Consider the following 3497-nt stretch of genomic DNA (forward strand, 5'->3'; position numbering starts at 1 on the left):
ACAACTACTTCTCTTTCCTCTATTGAAATTTAGAACGCAGTGCCTTCCTACCATGTTTTGTGAAATTTAGACCTTTACGAACAGTGCACCATAGTGGCGCCTGATGGTTTACTTAACAATGACTCGTTCCTTCCAAAATGATGCAAGACCCAGCTATTTATGCATCGGCAAATCATTGAATGAATCTCCACGCGGCAAGGTTTTCCACTTGATGTTAGTTGTCCTGTTTACCAGAAAACGCTGAAGAAACTTTCACGCTTCTCCTAAAACTTATGTTTTTCACGTGATTTTATTTAGAATATTGCTATTGATAGTTAGAAATATTGTTAAGTTAGGTTACACAGTACTAACTATGAAAATTTTCTGGCAGATTTTTGTGTAGAAGCTTCAATTTTAGAACTTACCAACATTGACCACCTGGGTGTATTTTAATTACCCACACTGATTTGAATGTCTCTATTTTTGTGCAGGTGCCCTATGGAGGCTGCCTACATGAGCATTTAGGGGTAACCGACAGCAAAAGAAGAGAAATTTTTGGAACACTCAGACAAAATGGATCAATCAATCACAACGGTATCACCAGCGACACCGCTTGACGTGCTGAACAGAAGTGATCACAACGACCTTCTAAATCCTTCCAGTAGCAAACTTCCACCAGCTAATCCACTGGCAGCTCTCACATCCTTTTTAACGCTACTGGCCCAGAAGGCGTTACTGAGAGTCCTCAGCGCAGCCCCTTGCAATGGAACCATTTGGCCCTGTCAGACAGGAATAAGTGACAACACATCCGGTGCGACGCCTCTCGATCATCTCGAACACGTCGATTACGACAGTGACGTCGATACTAGGACAGTCGAAGAAGTCCTAGCCATCGCCGTGCCTATCCTTTTTGGTGCCATCGCGGTGATCGGCTTCTTTGGCAACGCCCTGGTTGTTCTTGTGGTGCTCTGCGACCCGCAAATGCGATCCACCACGAACAACCTCATCATCAACCTCGCGATGGCTGACCTGCTCTTCATCGTCTTCTGCCTCCCCTTCACCGGATGGGACTACACCCTCAACTACTGGCCGTTCGGTGATGCCTGGTGTCGCATTGTTCAGTACCTCGTGATCGTGTGCGCGTACGCGAGCATATACACACTGGTGCTCATGTCTCTTGACCGGTTCCTCGCGGTCGTCCATCCGATCACTTCCATGTCTATCAGAACGGAACGAAACGCCAACCTTGCCATTCTCTTCACCTGGGTCATCATCCTCGCCGCCTGCGTTCCTGCTCTCTTCGCTCACGGGGTCGTGCTCATCGAGGAGAACTACTCGGCCTGCACCTTCAGGACCGACATGGGCTACAACATAGCAGCCTTCCAGATATCGTTCTTCATGTCCTCCTTCGTCGTCCCATTGGCCATCGTGTTCGTGCTGTACCTCCTGATGTTGAAGAGGCTGTGGCTTGCAGCCGCACCTGGAGGCCGCATCAGCGCCGAGAGCATGCGCTCCAAGAAGCGCGTCACTCGTCTCGTCGTGGTCGTCGTGGTTGTGTTCGCGTTGTGCTGGTGTCCCGTGCAGGTGGTGCTGGTGCTCAAGAGCGTCGACTTGTACGGGCGGACCATGAACGCGCCACGCATCGTCGTCCAGATCGCCTCACAGATACTTGCCTACACCAACTCCTGTGTGAATCCGTTCCTGTACGCCTTCCTCTCAGACAACTTCCGCAAGAGCTTCCGTAAGGTCATCTGCTGTGGCCGCAAGACGCCATATGCACGTGGTTCTTCGGGCAAGGGCAGATCGCGCACCGTCGACGATGCGGAAAGAACGAGGAAGGAGAGCTCGGCAGCGTGTGTCACGAAACTTACCAAGGTGTCCAATGACATACTGTGAACGCTCGAAAAAGGTTTGCTGATAGACAGGACATTCAATCAATCGTTGTTCGTTACTGTGTGGGATTATTTGACTTTAGTATTACCGTCTCAAGATGAGGGAAAACGAAAAAGCCTGCAAAGAACTCGATTCACGGGAGTCATTGGTGCGCGTCAGTCGACAAAGTATTGAGGGCATCTAGTGCGCCATGTTTTTTGCGCAGCCCGCTCTTGAATTTTGCTTGAAAATGTGCAGGATGATCAACACCAGCAGTCATAACTTCAAAAACCCGCGAACACACTATCACTTTGAACACAGGGAAATGAAAGCACAATATTCTACTCAACAGTTACTTTATACTTAAAGTTTTCTTTTTGAACTTGCTGTCTTGCCTTGTGAAGTTCTACTTCGAAGACATCTTCACGGGAAAAAATGATCGTAAATATTAAATGATCATGACACCAAGTGAACATGTGACCAGTGTGGGCCATCAGTTATGTAGGTTAATGGCGTACTTATCGAAAGAATAACCATCGTTTTGTAAAATCAATAAGCAATTCTTAGTTTATTGAATGTCATTTCGGCTCTATGCAGTGGCAATCCTTGTTTTGTGAAACGCGCCGGCAAACAGCATGCATGTTTACCGCAAATAACACAGTTATAGCATTATCGCAGCTTACACGTCATCAATAATTGTGTTAGCGAAGACTGCTCAAAAGGATTGCAGTACAGTCTTCTCGCGATGATATTCAAAAAGGTGTCGCTCAGTGAGATTGGTGCTTGCGCGTAGGAGACCAAATACGGCAGAGTGGAATATATAAGTAAGAACTGGTTGTAGTTTTTGGTGAAAAAAAAATAATGTCTAACCAACTCGACAAAATTAAAAGCTGTATTTTTATTTGTCGATCATTCGAGGTTCAAAAAGAAGAAATAAACCTAACGGTACGCCCTAGTTGAAAGAGGAACGCATCTAAAATTTTTTCTGGCTCCATCATGTTTCCTTGGTGCCACGGTTTTAAAGAGCATCACCTTATTGTAGAAATGACTACCCCTCAGAAAACCCAACAGGGTGGTTCATTAAACAATGTTTTATGCGCTGAATCAAATATATGAAGTCATGTTGATGCTCATGCAAAATGTGAACGCAGATCACAAAACAGACAGGCAAGCTTGTTTGTCGTCATTGCTAACTGAATTCTGCAGCGCAAAGCGTCTATTCAAATCATCTTGTATCTGTGCTGTAAAATTCAATTCTTCATGGGTGAATGCTGAACAAGGTTATTGTTACTGCTGCAACTTACCACATTTTCTTTTAAAAGGTAGAATCCTTGCAACTCCTGCTTTCACAGTTGTGGTCATAGTTGTTTTGCTGTATTTAAAAAAAGAAAAGAAACATGAACCACATAAAGCCTACAGTAGTCTTAAGCCCTTGCTGTTAGAATGATTGACTCTACCGGATAAGTTTGAAAAGGGGCACTGGCGTAGTAAAACTTACAGGACACTAGCGTACTTTTGGGGTAAGCTGCTGTACAGCAGCAGTTTCCGTCCTTGAACCTCCTCCGCATCACTGCTTCATGCAGCATTTCATGCTTCTCACCGAGAATAGAGGGTTGTTGAGTAGAAGAGACGAAAAGTGTGTGGCA

The 3497-nt window shown here is 45.6% G+C and overlaps 1 protein-coding gene across 1 annotated transcript; it reads left to right on the forward strand.

Moving 5' to 3' along the window:
* Positions 1–960: 960 nt before the first annotated feature.
* LOC142766959 (allatostatin-A receptor-like) lies at positions 961–1968 on the forward strand. Its single transcript, XM_075868156.1, has one exon. It carries the CDS (start codon positions 961–963, stop codon positions 1873–1875), a length of 915 nt encoding a protein of 304 aa, XP_075724271.1. The 3' UTR covers positions 1876–1968.
* Positions 1969–3497: the final 1529 nt, after the last annotated feature.

Source organism: Rhipicephalus microplus, chromosome 7, assembly GCF_043290135.1.
Source record: "Rhipicephalus microplus isolate Deutch F79 chromosome 7, USDA_Rmic, whole genome shotgun sequence".
Taxonomy (NCBI): domain Eukaryota; kingdom Metazoa; phylum Arthropoda; class Arachnida; order Ixodida; family Ixodidae; genus Rhipicephalus; species Rhipicephalus microplus.

Excerpts from the sequence above, each read along its gene's own strand:
- LOC142766959 (XM_075868156.1), top strand. The coding sequence starts at position 961 with ATGCGATCCACCACGAACAACCTCATCATCAACCTCGCGATGGCTGAC.